This window comes from Diuraphis noxia, unplaced genomic scaffold, assembly GCF_037042655.1.
Source record: "Diuraphis noxia isolate RWA-SAM2 unplaced genomic scaffold, SU_Dnox_SAM2 contig0002, whole genome shotgun sequence".
NCBI classification, from domain to species: Eukaryota; Metazoa; Arthropoda; class Insecta; order Hemiptera; family Aphididae; genus Diuraphis; species Diuraphis noxia.
In genome coordinates this window covers 18,300,902-18,323,392 of record NW_028301712.1, presented here as the reverse complement: position 1 = coordinate 18,323,392, position 22,491 = coordinate 18,300,902, and the positions used below count along the sequence as shown (strand labels likewise).

General features: G+C 28.9%; 2 protein-coding genes across 2 annotated transcripts; both read left to right on the top strand.

Moving 5' to 3' along the window:
• The first annotated feature begins 258 nt into the window (after positions 1–258).
• Positions 259–6,957, top strand: LOC107173263 (UDP-glucosyltransferase 2-like). Its single transcript, XM_089220092.1, has 5 exons — positions 259–400; positions 3,006–3,827; positions 4,819–5,044; positions 5,520–5,739; positions 6,075–6,957. The coding sequence occupies exons 1-5, from the start codon at positions 362–364 to the stop codon at positions 6,340–6,342; spliced, it is 1,575 nt and encodes a 524-aa protein (XP_089076218.1). The 5' UTR covers positions 259–361; the 3' UTR covers positions 6,343–6,957.
• A 4,071-nt stretch (positions 6,958–11,028) lies between these two features.
• LOC107173310 (UDP-glucosyltransferase 2-like) lies at positions 11,029–21,076 on the top strand. Its single transcript, XM_015523800.2, has 6 exons — positions 11,029–11,276; positions 12,426–12,686; positions 16,237–16,794; positions 18,213–18,438; positions 19,832–20,051; positions 20,814–21,076. The coding sequence occupies exons 2-6, from the start codon at positions 12,426–12,428 to the stop codon at positions 21,055–21,057; spliced, it is 1,509 nt and encodes a 502-aa protein (XP_015379286.2). The 5' UTR covers positions 11,029–11,276; the 3' UTR covers positions 21,058–21,076.
• Positions 21,077–22,491: the final 1,415 nt, after the last annotated feature.

Sequence of the window (22,491 nt, the reverse complement as noted above, 5' to 3'; positions counted from 1 at the left end):
TGGATGAACTTTGAGTTTAATACATATATCTTTTCTACTATGATAAAACCCTTAAACTTGTTAGCAAACATAACAATGATAAGATACAACTGATATTATATTCATGAACTAGGTACTACAAAAAACGTAGTTCGTACTACTAACAGGCAGAGTGCAGTTACATCGCATGTGTACGAAACCCGTACAACTTTATGTCCGCGATTTTCTCTGTAGTGCCCAGTCCCGTGTAGTTCATGATTATAATTTATATTGGATCGTGATTTAGTATATACCCAATAAATGAAATATTTCATTAATAAGAGAAAAATGAATTACCTTTGAAATCCATCACTCTCCATTTTGGAAAATTCTGAAGTTGTTTATGTTCTTATACTCATCAATGTCAGTATCATTTTTTAAGGTAAGTTAGATATTAAATTAAAATTCCTCTGATAAGTTTTTGAAATAAATTATTAAATAGTATAATATAACACTTGATTATTTCACTTGATTATTTGATACATACGAACGATATGTAGGTACTCGATTGTAAAAAATATTCATAGTTTAAAATTGTGACTCATCACATAATACCATGCCGCGTAACAATAAGTTGCCTCCGGCTTCACTGGCTGGCGTTATAATAAACACAGATAAGCACACACCGATATCGCCAATTACAATAATTAATCTCAACACCATTCTAAAAACAGCTAATACAAACTTCCTAATGGTGTGTCCCAACATCAAAACAAATTGCAAAATTTACTCTATGAAAAAAAAATTCACATAGCCCTTATAACTGAAACTCATTTCACCCGAAAAACAAACTTTTACATACCTGGCTACTCACTATACAAAACTGACCATCCTAACGGTTCTGCTCATGCAGGCACCGCAATACTTATTTCTTCTGATATAAAACACTCCGAATTACAAGGCTTTCAAGAACCTTATGTACAATCAACAATTATTTCTATACAAATAAAAAATATACCAATTAAAATTGCCTCTATCTACTGCCCACCCCGTTACAAAATTGATTTTGAGGACTTTAATAGGTTTTTTAAATTATTGGGTCATTCATTCATAGCTGGTGGTGACTACAATTCCAAACACTCTCTCTGGGGTAGCCGAGCTTATAACCAAAGGGCCTCTGCTCTCCATAGATCCTTAATCCATCAATAATTAATTTCCCCACTAAACCCTACATACTGGCCAACTCATGTGAATAGGTTGCCTGAAACACTTGATTTCTTTATTACCAAAATACCAAATCACATAAATACCTTCATTGAAAATATCTGTGATCTATCAAGCGACAATTCCCCCATACTTTTATCAATAACTGGTGACGCGCTATTAAACTCCAGAGCTTCCTTAACTAATGGACAAATTGAATGGGACAAATTCAAAGCTAATCTGGACCAAAAAATTAATCTAAAAGTAGCACTTAAGACTCCTTTTGACATAGACAATGCTGCTAAAGATATCTTTCGAACAATCCAACAAGCAGACACTAAAGCTACATCACCTATTAACCCACACATCCTAAATCCTTCCAAAAGCTTACCTGTCGACATAAAACAGCTAATAATTAATAAACGTTATGCTCGAGCCAAATGGCAAAGTACAAGGTTACCTAGTCATAAAAACAATTTACATTTTTTATCAAATCTTTGCAACCTAATAACGGCTCTCTTCGGAAAGCAACAAAAAGGTTCACCAGACACAGAGACAAAATCCCACCTCTCAGGCAGTAAACGGTCAATTAGCTGTTACAAACAAAGACAAAGCAAATGTGTTTGTTTTCTCAATTGGCCGAAACATTTCAACATCATTCGTGCACCGATCCCGAAAACGATCCAATCATCGAAATTCAACGATTTCTAACAGCTCCTTTACCTACGTCTATACCTGCTAAACCCATTTCTCCAGGTGAAATTCAGTTAATAATTAAAAAACTACCCCCAGGCAAAGCACCTGGAAATGACCTAATTACAAATAAAATTCTGAAAAATCTGTCTCTCAAAACTTTAACATTGCTCACCCACATATATAATTGTATGCTAAGATTATCTCACTTCCCAAAAATCTGGAAATTTGCAGTCATTATACTTGTACTCAAACCAAATAAACCTAAACACTTATCTTCATCATACCGTCCCATAAGTTTACTCCCAGTTCTTGGTAAACTTTTTGAAAAGACCCTCCTGAGAAGACTACGTCCCATCCTTCAAAACAACCAAATCATACCAAATAATCAGTTTGGATTTATAAATAGGCACTCAAATTAACTTAATTAAGTTATTTTTCTTGAAGAACTCTGGTTAGTGAAACAAGAAATAAATTTAACTATATTTATAATTTCCTACTCTAGTAAATGGTCATGTTATATGCATTATCAATATTAATTGCATTTTTTTTATTATTAAATCATATATAAATTAACTTAACTTAAATTTGATTAAAAGTAACTCATTATTTATTAAGTTTATATCAATGAAAATAAGTTAAGTTAAAAATTAAATTAAAAAACGTTAAGTTAAAAAACAAAAATAAACTTAACTTTAGCTTTTCAACTCGTTTATGCCCTGGCCTGTTTAGATTATTATGATATTATTACATACTACGAAAACTTATTTATACTATGTTACTACGTTATTACGAAACGTTTGGTGGGGGTCATTACTCAATTTCTCAAGACAAGCAATAGAAAACTAGTTCTTTGGCATCGTCGGATTAGAAAAAGTAAGGTATAGGTAAATCAAAACCAAACTCTGTTTGACATTGAAATTGACAGTCACATATAAAACTTCCAAGTCACAAAAAACTAAATTCTTCTAATACACAAATATTTTATAGGAATTAATAAAACATACGATGAATGGTCATAATAAAAATATTATATACATTACACAACCAATATAGGAAATTCATGTAACCAAACAGCACAAGTACGAAAGCGTAATGTCGTGTACGAGAGAATTACACTAACTTAACGCCGAGTGCGAATCGTTTTCCAGACTATCATGTGTTCCGGAGCAATCCGTTTGGCCATCGTCGTGTGGTCGATAAGCTGCATGTCGACAACCACGGGTCACCGGATATTGGCTTGTGAGCCATGCCCCGGACATAGCCATTGGAACGTTATGTCGGCGGTGTTGGAGAGCTTGGTGTCCGCCGGGCACGAGGTGGTGTGCGTTACCATGCACCCAGCAACTGACAGGTTGGCCGCGCATCCCAACTACACGCACGTAGACATGTCATCGCTGTCCGGCGGTTCACTCCAAACAGTCCAGAACATGGATTACGCCCAAATGATGAGAAAGTACCGGTCGAACGCGTGCACGTTAAGACGGGTCGTCGCCCGGTCGTTACGCACGTGTGAATATATTTTTGACATGCCGGAAATACGTGACATATTGGACGGAAACGGTCCCGCGTTCGACGTTGTCGTAATGGAGTCACTGCACTCAGAGTGCATGTCCGCGCTGCCCGACAGGCTGGGCGTGCCGGTCGTTTACGTGGTCCCGTCACCAACCGTCAACTGGATGCCGGCGGCCACGGGTGCCCCCGACCACCCTTCGTACCTAGGTATGTTGCTCACCGATCAACCGACACCCACGACGTTCAACCAACGACTGGCCAACGCAATGGTTTACGTGCACACCGCATTGGTCCGATGGTTTAACGACAAGAGCCGCGACCACCGGTGGCCGGAACACCGTCACAGCGTGGTATTCGTGAACACGCATCACTCGGTGGAACCGGGTCGGCCGATGGGACCAAACGTCCATGAAATCGGAGGCATTCATCTCACCCGGCCACTCGCTCCGATTCCCCCAGTAAGTGTCTCATTGCCCACATAGCTACCACTTTTTATTTCATGATAATTGAATTATTTGATTACTACAGTGTTACTGTGTGCGTAACTATAACTATTCGCACTTAATACGCATATTATATCGTATCTATTTTGAATGCGAAATGAAAAATAGCATATACCTAATACCATTTATGTAATGCTGTATTGTTTTGGCGTGTCTTACTCCACAATACCGATACGACAATATATTTTCGTCTGATTTACACCGAAAAATTGTAAGTTGTAAAGCTCAATTTCTAAGTCATTCCAAGTTGGTTCCTCTAATGGAGTTTAGCAATTAAGCTTCAAATTGATAAACTTAAGGAATCAAAAAACTAACTTTTCCTTACTTCCGCCTAATTTTCTGGTACAATAAAATACATTATAATTTTATTTTAAATCGTTTTTCTCAAAGCATTTAGTTTGTTCTAAATATTTTAAACAGTTTATATAATAATTATAATAACCATATAGGTATGCGTATTACGTACTTTTAGACCGCCATCACTATATATCTAAGTTATGTTACCGATAAATAATTTTTCTCCACACCACTTCGGTAGTAAAAATACGTGTTTAAATTTTTAATAAAATTATGTAATATTGAATATTCACATCATCATATTAAGTGACTAGTTACAAGTATTGTTATATATATATATATATTATATATACTATCATTGTTTGAATCCACTACGTTAGCTTTTCGATTAATTTTTGTATTTTTTTTTTCTTGCATATTGCAAACATATAAATATAACACGTATTATAAACATTGAATTTATTTTTTAATTGAAAGGAAAGTATCAGAGAAAACAATTAATAACATGAACGTTTCCAGTCTTAAATTTTTTTTAGATTAGCTTCATGGTAGTATCATGAAACTATCTTGAAATGAATTCTAACATTATGATAATTAAATTATAAGTAATTTTTCACTAATTATTTGGTCATATATTGTTTTCCTGAAGGATTTAGTAGATGTAATGGACAAGAGTTATGAATTCGGCGTCATTGTATTTTCTTTGGGTTCTTTGATCTCCATGAAAACACTACCCGATAATCTATTAGATGCATTTAAAATCGTGTTTAGCCGACTTCCCCAAACGGTTATTTGGAAGTACGAGAACGATCACATGCCCGACAAGCCAGAAAATGTGGTGTTGTGTAAATGGTTACCGCAACGTGCAATATTACGTGAGTTAAATAAATACATTTTAGAGTCATTCATATGCGTAATACGTTGAGTTTATTAAAATTAACAGTAAATAGTACTTTTAATTGAACTTACTTAAAAGTTAATTTAAAATCTAACATATGATGTTGCAATTATTCAAATCTTCAAAATGTTATCAAATGCAATAAATTTATAGTAATATGTTACGAATAGTAAATTGTTATTTATTCAATTTGATAATATTTGTCTGCGTAAATTGTAGATACGTATAATTGAAAGAGATTAAGATATCATGTAAAGCTGTTCATAATAATATATTTAAAATATATGTAGTTACATAATTATGTAATTTCGTGAAAATCAAGTCTAAAAAATTTACAATTGTATTTTATTAATATTTACAGTAAATAATTATACTCATAGAATTTTATTTAAACCCTTGATTTGAATATAAACCTGATATCTTATATCCGTTTTTAAACGTTAAATTTTTAGAGCATCCCAATGTGAAATTGTTCATAAGTCACGGTGGGATGAGTGGAGTGTACGAAGTTGTAGACGCGGGAGTTCCAGTTCTTGGGATACCATTGTTTTACGACCAACCGAGAAACATTCAAAATCTAGTGGACCTCGGTACAGCTTTGTCTATTAAAATCAATAACTTGACTCAAACAACATTAACTGAAGTCATTAACCGATTAATTAAAGACCGAAGGTACTATCAATATTAATTACATATAGAAACACACCTAGTTATAAATCATAATTATATTCTTTTAAATCGAGTTGATAGTCAAATACCTATATGTGTTTTGGCCACTGCAAACCACAAAACTTCTTAGACCTAAAAATAATAAATGACCATAGATCTTATTATTATACATAATTTTATTTTACTACTAATATACTTTCAACTTTTAAACCTACTTAATTTGTATTATAGTTTCGGGTAAAGAAATTCAACGAATAATATGCTATAAATGTACCAAAACTTAACCAAGATAAAATCGTTTAACTGGAATTTGATTTGGATGTCTGTTTTTTCTTCAGTTTTTCAGAAAACGCCAAACGGGTTGCGTCATTGTTTCGAGACCGCCCCATGACGCCCTCCGAGTCAGTCGTATACTGGGTCGATTATTTGATTCGACATGGTATGGAAAGCAACATTAGGCCATCGTCGGCCGATGCATCGTGGACTAGTTATTTCATGTTTGACATGTGTATTGCACTACTGGTGGTATTGATGATGCTATGGTTCATCACGCGTCTCATCCTGAAACTGGTGCTCAAAAAATTCATTCTGTCCAATGTTAAATGACGCATAATTTTACAAAAATATGTGTACACAATGGAATGGCGAAGGGGTAATCGATTGGATGATGCCTTATGCCTATGCGATTTTGGGAGGTTGTAGAGATATGTGGGTGGTTACCCATCTTCTAATTTAGCATTAACCAATAGGTAGGTATTTTAGTATATACCAAAGCAAGAATTTAAAAATATAAGATTAAATGCATATATCGACCATTGGCTGAGTAGGTGTAGGTTAACCTTTACGTACAATTTATGTGTTGTCAAAGTTCACAATAAAGATCACAATACGTCAATACATACGAATGTACTAAATAAATATATTTAATGCCAATGAAAACTATTGTGATATATTTAATATTTCCAGACATGGTCGATAGTTATTATTATAATGGACGTGTATTATAAAAGTCATTCAATATATTATATGTATTCAATTATTAATAAATTGTATCTTATAGGTTACTTATTAAGTCTTAAGAGATAAATATGTAATTTATAATAATATTAAATTATGTAGGTATTAATAATATAGGTACTAGCATTCATTATACATTGAAATTACTTGAAAAATTCTAAGCAAGATCATTGCCGACGATGAAAAAATATATTAACCATTAATGTAAAGTTGTCAAGTTTTCAGTTTGATTAAAAATATATATATTAATTTAAGGATTTACTAACCTAAAGAATCCATTTATTGCTTCATAACATCTCTAGCCCCGTATAATTTAATATTATACGGGGCTAGAGTAATAATTTAAAATTAAAACAATTAAACTCAACTGATAAATAATAATATATTGAATTTTAATTTAGTGTATAGGTACTAATAAAAGAAAAATTATTTATAATCTCATCATTAATTGTCTTGGAAAGTACCGACGTTGCGACTCAACATTTAATTTTTTATGATCAATACCTTAGTAGGTTGAACTAATTTTTTACTAAAAATAAATCACATGATTATCAAGCAATTGCATTTAAATAATCAAGACCAAGATTACCAAACTTATTAATATTCTATTTCAAATCATCACTCGACAAAAATCAGACATCTCCATCTCCCTTCCTTAGCTATCACCAACCAACGTATTCAACGGTTTAGTGTTTCTGGTAACCATTGATGATGCCTACATTTTCGTTTTGGTGATGAACATACTTCATAGTTCATATATATGCCGTAAAGTCAGATAACCATCAGTCAGCAAAACGTTTGCTTCCTTTACCTTAGCGAAAACACTTCCATCATTAAATTAAACCTTATTCGATGAACCCACCTTAGTTCTTAGCCCAAATGACTCCATAATCTACCTAAAAATAAATTTTATCCTTGCCAAAGAGTAGACGGTAGATAGATAACCTCCTTCTACCTACCGATGTCTGATAGGAAAGATGTTTGTGTTATAAGATGAAAATCTTTAGTTCTGTATACATAGTCTATACACACATATATCGTTGAAAATATTATCAACGAAGTTCATCTTTCATGGTGAAAAAATGTATTGTTGTGATAATATGCATTATACATTATGTACGCATTATATATTATAATGCTTGACCATCTTGGAATCTTTCCAAATATATATTAAATTAATAATACCATAAAAAAAGAATATCATATTATACTTATAAAATTATATTATGATTTTGAATTTTTGAATAACCCACCCCAAAAATTATATTATTTGACTAACTCTATTTACAACGTTATTCAAATTCAACTTTTATTCATTGACATTCACTAGTTACCATCACATAGCATCAAACCCAATTATACTAAATACCATTAAAAATATATATAATATTAAAAAAAAAATTTAATTTTGTAGTTGATTATTATTTAATATTATATTTTTTAAGTTGAAGTTCAATTAAGTGTGTTTTTGTACACAATGCGTGGTATGATTAAATAATTTAATTATTATAAATATTAAATATTGGTTTAAAAATAAGGTCAATAGTAAAATCATAACTTTCCTGATGATTATAATAATACATATTTCTTATACTTTATTCATTACTGAATTTTATTTTAATTCAGTTATTAATAATTATGGATGCCAGTCCGGACACTTCATATATTGACCTATAGGTCATCTAAGATAAGATGAAACGATCCAATGAGAGTATAAATTATTATTCAACATTATAAGAAATTGTATTCATTGTATTATAAATTTTCATCAACTATGTAAGAAATTACAAATAATATATTAAATGAAAGGATACAAAGAACAGGTGTTTTGAATTTTTGCTCTTATCTCGCTGTGATCATTAAGTCACAGGATAGGTATTAATTGAATGCAATGATAAAGCATGATTTTATTCACAGGTTAGGACTTTTAATATTAAATATTAATTAAAAAGTCTTGAATAAATTAGTTATCACTAAGTATCAAATTAGGTCAAGTTATTATATTCCATTGATATATCCTTTAAAAATTGCATGCAATTTAAATTCTTAAACCATAAATAATTGTATAAATTTATAAACTTAAGAGAAAAACCGCTTATAAACAGTTAACTAACTATAAAAATGTTTGAATTTAATAAAACAAAAATGAGCAAGTAAGTATACCGTTCCGTTATACTGTAAATTTAGCGTGGATCACTGCGTTATGGATGATTTAAATTTAAATTCAATGATATAAAATTAATTGTATACGAAAAACGATTTTTAGCGTCAGTATTACTAAAGAATATTTTATGATATTGTTACTTTTTATCCAATTTGGTTAACTGTTGATAATACAATGCAGTAAGTTGAATACATTTTTGCACAAACATCGTGTTTTAAAATTAAAATGTCATTCAGTGTGAATAATTCCCACGGATCATATTTTTAAATTAAAACAAAATAATTTAAATTATTATTTTTGGTAAAAATATCTAAATTGTTACAAAAATTTATGGCGATAACTTTATATTAAATTATCAAGTTTTTGACTCTAAAATTAGTTAATGACAATAATTGAAACAAAAAATGTATTTCTTATAGGTACCTATAAATATATGAAAAAGTCAAAATATTTGGTAAATGGTTATAATGTATGAGAAATGGTCATATAAATGTTTAATGAAAGTTAAAGTACCTATTATACGGGCTACGGCTATTCGTTTATGAGTTATCTGCGTAGAAATACAAAATCAATTTTGTCAAAAATCAATTAAAATTTTGTAATACTTTATCTGTTCTTATTTTGTTTGTGATTTGTGTAACTATATTTAAAAGGACGCCTGCGTGTATTGTCTTCGTCTTACAAGTGCGTAACATAACAAATTTTACGCTCAGCAGTTCCAATATGTAGCTCCGTTATTAGTTTAAAATTTAGAGTGAATTGGCCTCTTATAAAAATTAAAGGTCACTTTATTATCTAGGTTATCACAGAATCTTTTTATTATATTTTAATTTTAAAGCGAGTTATGAGTATTATAAGAAATACAAACAATTGACAATTTTAAAAATACTCATAACTTGATTTAAAATTAAAATGTAATAAAAAACCTAGATTTTAACTTTAATTTTTATAAGAGGTCAAGTCACTCCAAATTTTAAACTAATGGAGCTACATTGGAACTGCTGAGCGTAAATTGTTTATGTTACGTCAGAGGTTCCCAACCTTTTTTAACTCGCGGCACCCTTGGACATTTTCTAAAAATCCGGAGGCACCCTATGCTCAATAGTATAGAGTACTTCGGTTCTATTTATTAGTGCATAATAATTATAATCAAAAGTAGTAAGATGTAGGTGCATACTATATACATATTACATTTTGTAAACAAATTATTAAATTGTATTTATTTTTATTTATTATTTAATTTACAATATTAATTTAAAATTAGGGAACTTATTTATTTATTTATTATTGGAATTAATGAACACTTGGGCTTGTTTTTTTTACACAAATCTTTTATTATTAGTTCTTTTATAATTGTTTTTTCTAAAAAAAATATTTCAAATAATTTCGCGGCACCCTGGTTGGGAATCTCTGTGTTACGTACTTGAAAGACGGAAACAACCCATGCGGGGGTGACGTCCTCTTAAGCTATAATGATTGTGAATTGAATTATAAAATATATTTAGGAAAACAAATGTGTATATTCAAATCTAAAAACGTTAGTATATTCATATTATATAATACAATAGGTTAAGACATAGGTGCACTTATCTATTATAGGTGCCATTAAATAAGTAGGTACGAATATAAAATATGCTTATATTATCTTATAACATATATATTTACAGTTTGAGTGATACCTAGGTATAATAATTGTATTTATAGTCTAGAATTCTAGATGATAACAAATGGCATTATTATATTTTACTACCAGTTATTCATCTTACCATTGTTTTGAAACATGATATAATTGTTGAACTATTCGGGAAATTACGCCGAAAAACTAAAACCATGAAATTAAGATAAAAATTAACAATAATTCATAAATAATATCTATACTTCATATATAATATAAGAACGGGCGTTTGCTGGGATAATAATGACGTTTTTTCAATTTATATTTAGAAATAAGACATAAATTAGATAGTAGAATATTATACATTTTAATTAAACAATTTTTTTTAAACACTCAGTTGTTCCTACATTTGCGTATTTGCGGCATTCCAGCTGTTGACCGTCGGAATTGGTTCAGTCCCAACTATTTTGTTTTTACACGGCAGCGTGACGCGAGCACCGTGATCAATTTATTTCCAGACCTGTGAGGTGTTTCTATAGTGGCGGGGGTCTACTACAACCGGTGTTAGCCGTCCTTCCTCTTTTAGTTTTGTGACCGCCGTGACCGGACATTTAGTACAATATGTTCATGATTGACTCTCGCACGCATTATATTATCTAAAGTGCAATTTATTATTACTACGGCACAAGTGAATTGAAACATGAATTAATGCGTGATATTATCCTACCCCGCTAATACACGAAGGTGAGTTTTAGCTATAGTACATAACCCTATGCAGACGTACCTATAACTAATTCATTAAAAATAAAATAACATTATACATAGAGTAACTTACATTTTCAATTAAACATTATCGATGATATTTTAATTTTCAAACGATTTTTAAATTAAAAACAATATTTATTATAGATATCAAATAATCGTTTCAAAAAAAAAAAAAAAACTAATAATATTATTTATGTTAAACAGATTTTACTACGATATTTGATATTTTCTATAAATATATAATGAATAATAATACGACCCTATAAAAATTAAATAATTATTAAAAACATAAGTTGTCTATTTTACCGGACATCATTTTAAACATTTTTTTCGGGTATGTAGTTGAAGAGAATGAGCAAATACTGGTCACCTAAGTAAGGATTATATCTATAATTATACCTCAGGTTTTCAATAAGTAATAAGAAAATGTTTTTAATCGATCAACAATAATACTATTATATGATTTGAATCTATTTTAAATTATAATCTTCATATTTTGTTTTTTATGTGCTTATATCTATTAAGTAGAAACATTTTTAATAAATTAACGCAAAAAACTAATAGTACCTACATAGTACATATTAAACGTGAAATTTTTTTTGATAACATTGTTCTTATAAGAATAAGTTTTGTTATGGTTCTTAACCTTTTTGTACTAGAAACTTAATTTTGGATTTTGGCTTATTTAATAACGAGGTGACCGATATTACTCACTGACCAGATTACCCATTCTCCCCTTAAGCATTCTAAAAACGATGGTGAAGTCAGTATTTGACGGTTGGACTTTGTTGTAAAGTTATAGCTAATTGAAATGTATGGTATTTTCATATATTCACACCGAGATTAGAACTCACAGCGCTCAATCAAACAATAAATTACAATAAAAAAAATGACTATTGTTACTCAACTTCTCCATCATTTTCAATATGCTTAACTATACGCTTAACTATATGTCAGAACACAAAAATGGGTGTCCGGTAACACAGAAATATACCAATGTTATTAAAACCGATTAAATTATAATTTAATATGTATTTTTCACCTTTTATTGAAAACTATTACGGATTTTATTATTTTGATTAGTAATAAGTAATAACCATATTTAAATTTGTATGAACACGGTTTTAGATGGATACAAAATGTTTACTTTGGATATTACTATTAGTAGCTACTACAGACACGATAAATGCTGCAAAAATATTAGCCATCACGCCAATAGCAGCAGCCAGTCACTGGAATGTTATGAGCTCCGTACTGGAAGTACTATTAAATCGGGGCCACACGATTACAGTAGTGTCACCATTTCCAAGGAAGACACCGCACGAGAATTACACTCAAATTGACGTATCTAAACTAGTGCCATTTGCAATCGCATCACCTTGGGAAACGGTAAAAATATCCTAAAACTAATAATTTATTGGAAATCATTTATATTTAATATTCTGGGAATAATATCTATACACCATTATACATATAGATACATTTCTAGTTTTATGCAGCCCTGTATATTTGAGTAATAAACATATGATGTATATATTTTAATATTTATGCAAAAAATAACATTGAACAATATTTTTAAATGTCAAAATAATAACAATTACAAAAGCTTAATGCTTACACAATTATTTTATAACTATTTAAAATATATTATTTTCAAATTAGCTTCTAAAAAAATGTAGAATAATAAGATACTATAAGTACCTATCGAAGGTATCTACATAACACTGGGATATAAATTATGGATGATTACTAATTATTACTATGTATATGCTTCCTGAATTTTTAACCTGATGGTAAAAATATTATTTAAGACCCCTCATATACATATACGCTTAATGTCGCTTATATTTATATTTAATTAAACACGCTCATGACTTATTTTAAAATTTTAATGTAAATTAAAACTTACGTGTAACTTACGACCCATATTACTAGGTAAAGAAATTTCATGAAATTGATATTTAGGTAATCTATTTAACCATTAGACATTATAGTAGGTAATACAGTAAGCAGTAAGTTAAATTGATTCTTGCCAAAAAAATTGTAATCGAAAATGCCATTGTGTATATATGATATATTAATATACTTTAAAAGTATTAAATATCCACAAAAAATAATTTCGCATTATCAACAAAATACCTTAAATAACTAAAATCGTTATTTTTGGCTTAAATATCTAATTTCGTCTAAATATGAACTTTAAATATCTAGGTATAAAAAAAAGTGTGTTTATAGAGTTTATACATTTTTAGAAATTTTTTTGTTACAGTATGAACTGTTTATGATAAGCCTTGTTATTCCATTTCGGTTCGTTATACTAGGTGTAACAGAGAGAACTGACTTTGGAATAACTTTTGTTCATCAAGTGACCCTAGCCCTACATGTATTATACATTTTAGATTCTGAACGAAGTGATGAATGTATTGATTTTACAATGATGTGTGTTTTTTTTTTTTTTGTTTTTTGTGTCTGTGTACAGCATAACTAGTCGACATAATGCTTCAATTTCAAACTTTGGGGGTGGTTTCCGATGGAAAAGTGAATATCCTTGGTGCATTATAGAGATAAAAAGTAAACATTTTCCAACAGTTTTCAAAAAAATCGATTTTTTTATATGGTTGTAATTCAAAAACTAATCACTGCAAATACTTGAAATTATCACCAAATGTTTATGATAGTGTTATTTATATACAGTTTAATTTTGACTTTTTTGACTTATTTATAGGTCATCACTAAAATTTTCGATTCTTATGAGAATTTTTTTTTTAAGTGTCGGTAAAAAAATTTTGGATGACCAAAAAAACTTGAAAATTTAATACAAAGTTCCATATGAGATGTTCTTATTGTAGCTAAAAAAAATTAAAAATCGTTGGTCACAATTTTTTTTTATTATCATTTGAAGTTCAAATATTGACAAAAATTCGTCAAAACCATGAATATTTGCAAATTATTTACAGTTCAAAATTCATAAAATTGTTTGTGTATATAACTAAGGTTATAAAATTCAGCACCAAGTTTTCCATAAGTTTTGCTTCAAATAGCTATAGAGAAAATTTGAAGCGCCATTATAGGAAAAATGTTTTGAGCGTTTGAGTTTTAAATTTTTATGAAATCGCGTAATGATAACGATTTATCCTCAAACCAGGTATATGTATATCTATGATAATATAAGATATTATGAATAATTATGATAACTACATTCAATGTTTTTGGAAAAATTGATTAACCATGCCTTATGCAAAATTCGTCCTAATTGAAAAATAAAATATTTGTTTCAAAATAGAATATATGACAATATTTAAATATATAATATATCCTAGAGCTAGACTGACAAATCATCTCCGTTCAGAATTGTTTTTCGTATACAATGATACCTATCATTGCATTCAAATATAACCTACCCTAGTCAGAAGTCCACCCCATCCCCTAATGTACAGCAGAGCGACATCAACTTTCCCGCTTTTTTATGTTTATTTTCAAGTACTGAAAATAAAAATTTAAATTTAATAAAAAAATGTTTGGATAAATTCAAAATAGCCTATTTGTAAATCTGATTATAAGAACAATTTTAATAAAAAAATGTTTGGATAAATTCAAAATAGCCTATTTGTAAATCTGATTATAAGAACAATTTTAATGGTAAAAAGATTTATCTAAGTCAAGTAGTTTATTTTTTAGAATTTTATTAAAATTCAATATTTTTTTGGTTAAATTAATTTGAACCCAATAACTTTTTTTAAAAATGATTTTTGAGAATTTTCTAACATGAATATATTTCTTAAATTATTTACTCATCATATAACATTAACAATTCTTGTCATATGATAAATTAGCATAATTTTTTTTTGTCAGGTCTTTCTGTTACACCGTGTATACGTCTATAGTTTAAAACCCTAGTTTAAGAGGATAGGTACTACCCAAATAAATGGATTCATGTTATGGTTTGTATAGCGACTATGCTGATTTTAAGTCTTGTATTTAAGTAACAAAAATAGCTTTCACAAATTACAACCTAAGTGTCTTGGAACTGATCTAAAATTATTAAATTTTCCCAATTTATAAACTTCAGAAGAAAACATTAGTTGTGTATTCGTAAGTTCGTTAACTTAATACAATTATATTACCTAATATGATTTATTAAAAATTACCATAAATCTGAACTTCAGAAACTCACAGAAAAAAAAATTATTTGATCTTATCAAAATGTATCAAGCGTAGATAATATTATTCTCTTATATTTCCATATAAACATTTTTTGAATTTAGTACTATCGCAGTTTTATAATATTAATTTAAGAAAACCTTGTTTTCTCAATACAAATGACGAGTAGGTAGTGTCCTCTTTAGCATACTGACTTATAAATTATAATCTATGCTACAACTCAACTAACTACATTAATATATATTATACAATTAATATACTGTCTACTAGACAACAAATTATATACAAATTATGCACTGCTACAAATTGAACATTAATAATGTAACCAAAATACCAGCAGTTATGCTTTATGTTTTACACTTTGTACTTGAATTTCAAACACCCAACTTTCTGACCTTATTGGTTATAATTATACTTATACTTATGTGATTTATTGTAAAATAATTTCAAATTATGATTTTAATTTTTTTTCGCCTATTTATTATTATTATTTTTATGTTGTAAGTATAATTCAAGTTTTAAATAAATTAAAGCGTAATACAATTTATTCTTAACAAAATCGTCTTTGCCTGAATATTTTACTAATATATATGAGAATAATACATGACACGTGTTACTCTCCGCTATACAATAAAAATGGTTTTTCAAAAAATGTCGCTAACACATATTTTATCCACTTAACCTTTCAGCCATAAATAAGCACATTTCGATCGGCGAAAACCAATATTTCATTTTTGGGGATAAATAATAATATATACTAAATTAAAACGCATTACAGGTGGTCGGAGTGTACAAGCCCCCTACGAGATGTCTGAAATTCCTAAACGACGTTCAACAGCACATGTGTCGCACGGCATTCGACCACCCAGACCTCCAGCTTGCACTACGCACGCAGCACTACGATCTCGTAATCACAGAGCTACTTGCATCCCGATGCGACTTGTACTTGGCCAGCCGCCTGGGTGTACCACACGTGGCCATCATGTCCAGTCAGATGCTCACCTGGTACCAGGATTCGTTTGACAGCCCGTCGAACCCGTCGTACATCACGACACTGAACTCACCCTATCCAAAGCCGGAGACATTCGTTCAACGGTTTTGGAACGTCATCGACTATGTGACAATTTTTATGTATTTCAAGTACATTGACACTGCAGCCACGATTATGGGTCGTCAATATTTTGGCGACGACAGTCCGCACGCCGAGGATTTACTCCGTAATGTATCAATGGTGTTCCTCAACACGCATTCGAACTTTGACTTTTCCAAACCGTTGGCGACCAATTTTAAAGAAATCGGAGGCATACACTTAAAACCACCCAAACCATTGCCCACCGTAAGAATCCATATTATAATAATAAAAGACGGTCCTTATATACGTTGTTCTAAAAACATATCAAAAGACCTAGCACCTCTAAATATTTTTCACCATTACATAGCTACTTATATTACAATTATTACATCCTATATTACCCACCTCTCCGAACGGGTGGTCAGTTTAATTTAAAAATTTTTTTTTCATTTATTTTACGAAAAAAGCCGACGAGAGGGCGCCATTGATTTCTAGTCATCGCTTAGTTTTTCAGAATCAAGAGTTGGGTTAGTCACATATATATATCAAATGTTTTTATTTGAAAAATTATCAATAATATAAGAATTTATTTCACTATTAAATTAATGTATTGAGTTGAATTCATTTTTGATAAAAAAAACTGCATTTGAAAATCCCATTGTGTGTATAAAATTCTATCATTTTGTTATCAGTATACTTACCTACGAATTAAAATTTTAAATTATAAAAAAAAATTAAAATATTTATTCTTCATTTAAATATCTATTCCAAATTTGAAATTAAAATATCTATACAATTATTTGTTTATATTATATTTTTTTAGACTTGTGAAAAACCTTGTATATAAATATAATTTTCAAACCTTAGATATAAAAATTTAACATTTTATTAAATCTTAACAATAAAATAGATTGTAAAATTTTCGGGATTTTGATGAATTTTATTAAAGTTTAAACTTTGAATGCATAAAAAACAATCTTTTCTACCTATGTATATTTAATGTTTTTAACAACTATTTTTACATGACAATCATTTTAATTACACATTTTTAAGAACCTTGAATTACATTCCCAAGATTGACCCAAAGAAAAATTAATCGACAATTATTAAAGAACAAAGAATTAAAAATTAAAAATGTCTAAAATGTGCTACTTATAAACATTTGGCAAATAAAACATGTATCTACAATTATTCATTAATGAGTACGAAAAACAAAAACAATATCGATCCTGACGAAAAACTGGTTATCTGTAAAAACTAAAAGTCACTGTTTTTCCTTAAATAATATGTTTTGTATTCCTTGAATTTTTTTAGTAGAAATCGACAAAATTCACTTACCTACAGGAAAAAATGCTGAAGTAAAAAATCGAAGAATTTTTAATACTCCAAGTTTGTAGTGAGTGATGACAGGTATAAATAAAAAATACATTCATTTTAAAATCAATATACAATCATCTCTCCGCATAGAACCTAAATTGATTGACGAGGCACTTATAATAGCTATATACCATATTTATGCATAGAAAAATTAAATGGATAGTTTAGTCAAGGCAAATTGTGAAAAAGCTGAATTTTTAACGATTTATTTTAATTAATATATTTGCATTTTTATAAGAATAGAGTCATTCGCGTGACGTTCAGAAAACAAATCACAGTTATCAGTCATAAATTCGATTGTGCAGGACCTGCAGGAATTTATCGACAACTCCGAACATGGCGTTATATATTTCAGTTTGGGGTCCGTGGTCAGGATGGAAGATTTACCAATTGCTATACAAAACGGACTTACAGAAGGATTCGGAGAATTATCACAAAAGGTTTTGTGGAAATTAGAGTCAGATAGACCAATTATCAATCTACCCAAAAATGTAATTACAAGAAAATGGTTTCCTCAATATGATATTATAAGTAAGAATATTTCTTTTTGATCGATAAATAATAATAATATTATTTTTTTATATCACAACGAATGAATAATTGTTTAAAATGGGATGATTTATGAAATTTGTATTAATATTAATTACTAATTAATAATCAATAATTTTAATTAACTCGTAATGAAGGAATATAGTCACTATACAATTATTTTATTATTTCTAAGTAATTTAAAATAATATAATATGTCAACTATGATACCTACTCAAAATGTTAGTATAAACTATTCTACCTATCATAAGATCAGTAAGTAGCTAGTTGAAGAAAAGTTACATACATATTATTCACTGTATAATGTTTAGAACTCCAAACAATATAAATACCGTTTTTTCCAAATGTATATTAATTTTAACATGTAGAACCTAGTAGTAGTTTGCTTCTTTTGATTTTTGTTTTTAAATTAACTTTTATGTAAAAAATGTTCAAAGTTCTCTTTTATTAATAATTCCATATAAATTAAAATATTTTTTTACTTACATTTTAAATTTATATTATTAAGTATCTAAGGAACAAATCAGTAATCATAATACCATATTATTATGTATTAACTTTTTAGAACTATGAGAGGTTATCATTTAAATATTTCTTGATACATAAATTATTGATTACATCCATTGCAATTTTAAGCAAAGAATCAATTATATCCCTGTTGGTATATATGGACTGTTAAATTTTGAACTCTGTGTCTGCGATGCTGCAGTATATTTGAGGATTTATTAACAATCCTTATGGAAACAACATTGATTTAATGATTTATTATTCGTTCCATTGATAACAAAAGCAACAAACGATTACACATTTAATTTATATTTTCTTGTATGAATTTTACAAAAAAAAAAAAAAATAAACAAAATGGATAAAGTTTTAAATGTTTTGAAATTCTTGCACATATGTGTATGTTTATTTTTGTTATTAAAAAAAAAGTAGGGTGGCTTTTACGTCGGCATAAATTTAATGAGATAAAAGAACAAGTTTCAAATAAAAGTTTTTTACAGTCATAAATAACACATAAATAGGAAATGTTTTCCCGGTAAATGTTCTTATGGTTATAATATCAAGGGAAGGAAAAGGGTTATCAGCATTCATTCGTGTATGAAGCGCATTGATTTTTCAATAAATTTGGATGGGTGGGTTAGAAATCTGGACATTACCTATTATCTATATATTTTAGTCCATAATATTACTTATATATGTAGATGATCATATTATATGCTTATGTAAGTATAAATATTCGTTTTATTTTTTTGTTTTGAATTAAACTGAATTTATTATATATTCAGTATGAATTATGTGTATTTTTTTTTTATTTACATTGCCTCAATGTTTAATTTAACTGTATATACTTTCTTGTCATTACCGATCTTAGGACATCCAAATGTAAAACTTTTTATCACACACGGTGGTAATTCTGGCGTTATCGAAGCAACTAGCGCAGGCATTCCGGTACTAGGTTTTCCCATATTTTTTGATCAGCCAAGAAATTTGGAACTATTCAAATACTGGGGTTCCGGCTTGTTTATAGACTACAATAATTTCACGAAAGAAGACTTTGTACACAAGATTAAGCAGATTCTAAGTGATCAAAGGTAAGATGAACTTTATTATTATGTAAATACTTATGACAAAATATTTAATATTATGGTACATAAAATACCTATATAGGTATAAATCAATTGGTTAGAAGATGATTAAAGTAATATAAAATTATCTTCTTTACATAATGAATACAATTCTAAAATAATTTCGTACCTATACACTCGTATTGAATTTTTATTTTAGACAGAACAATAATTAGAAAATACACTAGATTAGCTAATCGGATCACTGTACTTCTAGGTTATAGGAACAGTTAGATACGTATCAGTAGTCTGATAGAAAGCCAGAATTTTGATTTTGACGAATACTCATAATTGTATCATTACAGTTATTACTCGTACCAGTTACATGTAACTCATTTAATATTTCAATAAAAATATTAAATAACAATAAAGTTTTTTGTGGTAATATTAATTATTTAATTAATAATATGTATTTATAGTATGTAAAATAATAATATGACCGCTATACGACCGCTATACGACCGCTTGACAGAACCCTTTTCCATGTTTAAACAGCCAATTTGGTCAAAAAACAAAGTGGTTTTATTAGGTAGGAATGGTAGGATTTACTTCTTTAGTATAGACTGTTATATTTAACATGACGTATTAAATTTTACATAAAGATGTTGTTTGACTCAAGGGCTACTATCTTCAAACTTTAGAAGAGCTACTATCTACTATCTAGTATTTACAAATCAAATAATATTATTTGAAAATAAGTAGTTTGATACGGTGTGCATTTAATTCTAGGTTCAAAGAAAATGCCGTGGATTTATCATACCGTTTCCACGATCGTCCACTCAATCCAAAAGACACAGTGGCCTATTGGACAGAGTACGTGTTACGACACAACGGCGCACACCACCTGAAATCACAGGCCGTAAATACTAAATGGTATCAATACTTCTCGTTGGACTTTTTTGTTTTAACCTTCGTTATTCTTATATCGTTATTGCATTTCTTTTATAATGTTATTTCTATCATATTAAAATGAATACCGTTAAATGCGTTAAGGACATTGGATATTTTCTCGTTTTTATGTTTCTGTTCTAATCCATATTACAATATACGTTGATCTCCTTTTTCCCATCTCAAAATTAATTTTACTTTTAATGTAATATACTACTGTTAAATCATAAACTTTCTATGAGTAAAATATATCAACCATATTCTGTAGGTTCAAAAACTTTTATGCAGTTTTCGGTTAGACTTTTTAAGAGAAAAAAAATTCAAAAATGTTGTAAAATTAAAATTTATAAAAACTTTAGCCGATTTGTGTTTCTTTTATCTTCTCCAATTTTACACCCCTTCTATTACGGTCTGGATGTCGAAACTTTTAGCTCAAAGCGTTAGGTAGTTCTCCCGAATTCGTTCGCACAGCAACAGTACAAACAACAGACGAGGAAAAATCAATAACCGTGTTTCTCGTCTTTCAAAGGCGAGTAATTAAAAAATAATAATAATACCCCCAAAAGTTAGGCACATAAATATCATCTACAAGTAATGATTGAACATAGATTAAACTTTTATATACATCATTTACTTTTTAATTACTATAACATAAATTATAACTTATAAGTAATTATAAACATTATAATTTAATTACAAATTGCATTAGCTGAATACTTTTCTTAACCGAAATAGAACATTTTTACTCTGAATAACAAGTATTTATGCTTTATATGTTATTACTAACTATAGTCTACTGATATTTGCTACAAATACATCTAAATAATTTAGATTTATACTGAGCAGTTACAATTATTAAACTAGCCACCAAGTACCTACTTAATAAAGATATTTATTTTTAGTTCTAGTAGTGTACTAATACATAATTATACATTACATAAATAAAACTCACTATCAAACATGCGCTTGTATATATGTTGTGATTTAGAAGTGAATATTTTCTACCTGAATGAAGTAAAATGTACTTATGGGATACATATTATAATGAAAAATTAAAATTGGAATACAGAAACGGAGTTGTATGTATATATTAAATTTACCAGAAATGGTAAAATTAAGTGGATATGATAAAACGTAAGGATTTAGCTGCATGATTTTATAGTTTATTTTAGTCATGCGATGGGTACCTATAACATGAATATACGGATTTAATGACGACAATAATAATAATAATTCTTTAAAAATGAGAAAATCCATCAAATATCCATAAAAGTTAATCCAATTTTAAAATTGTTATTGTTTATACTGTTTTAGTATCAACAATGTAGGTTATTAGCTATCAATTTATGTTTCTATATGTAACTACACTGTATCATTATAAGCAATAATATTCATGTAATTTAGTAACTTATTTCATATGATATACTCAATATAATATTACATAATCATAAACTCTAATAAGATAACTTATAGACTATAGTATGTTAAAATAAAATATTTTGTATTATAAATGTCGGGT